The 776-nt window shown below is 50.4% G+C and overlaps 1 protein-coding gene across 1 annotated transcript in view; it reads right to left on the bottom strand.

The window, feature by feature from the left end:
• The window catches only part of dhx34 (DEAH (Asp-Glu-Ala-His) box polypeptide 34), an 8,295-nt gene extending 8,220 nt beyond the window's left edge, over positions 1-75 (bottom strand). Inside the window, exon 1 of the mRNA XM_037980496.1 lies at positions 7-75. Coding sequence (XP_037836424.1) covers positions 7-75 — 69 coding nt within the window. The remainder of the gene's footprint in view (positions 1-6) is intronic.
• Between the last annotated feature and the right edge of the window lie 701 nt (positions 76-776).

Raw genomic sequence — 776 nt, 5'->3', positions numbered from 1 at the left:
GCTTACAGCTCCAGCTGAAGAAGACGACATGTTGCTGCTGTCCTTTGCAGTGAAGCACGGCGGTGGCAGCAACATGGTACGGGGGATTTTCTTCATATTACAAACAGCAACGCTGACCAGAACCAAAGGGAAGAATGAATTCAGACTTTTGTCATTTTAGAAAACAAATTCCTTTGTGGAAATTTTTATTTACTAGAACTTTTGCTCCTGAAGGAGCGTATTTATCTTTAACATCTAATGTTGGTGTTTACGGAGTGGAGCAACATTTCCTGAGTAAGAACATCTTCAACTGATGTTTGAAAGATTAATAAACAATCTGAGCAGCTGCTCTGATAACCAGACCACACAGAGGTCCAACAGAGGACCTTTATTTTAAATAAAAAAAACAAAATGAAGTCAGGATTCTCCTTCCTCTGACAGCCGAGGAGGTTACTGTTGCTGCGTTATCAGGGAAAATGGAAGCAGAAGAAGAAGATGGCTTTAAAATCATGTTTTGTTCTGGTCTGGAGTGATGCTGTCGGGAACTGGAACCCCACATTTCACCAGAGGACCCCCCGAGCTTTACGATGATGTCACACAGTCTGCGAGAAGTTTCACCTCCGGAGAGCGGGAGGAGGCCGGCGGGAGGCGGTCGGCGCCGGTCGGACAGCGGGATGCGGTTGGACAGCGGGAGGCTGTTGGACAGCGGGAGGTGGTCGGACAGCGGGAGGCGGTCGGCACCGGTCAGACAGCGGGAGGCGGTCGGCGCCGGTCGGACAGCGGGAGGAGGCCGGCGC

The sequence above is a fragment of the Kryptolebias marmoratus genome, linkage group LG2 (assembly GCF_001649575.2).
Source record: "Kryptolebias marmoratus isolate JLee-2015 linkage group LG2, ASM164957v2, whole genome shotgun sequence".
NCBI lineage: Eukaryota > Metazoa > Chordata > Actinopteri > Cyprinodontiformes > Rivulidae > Kryptolebias > Kryptolebias marmoratus.
The sequence above is the reverse complement of the archived record's forward strand: the minus strand, read 5'-3'. Positions and strand labels throughout refer to the sequence as shown.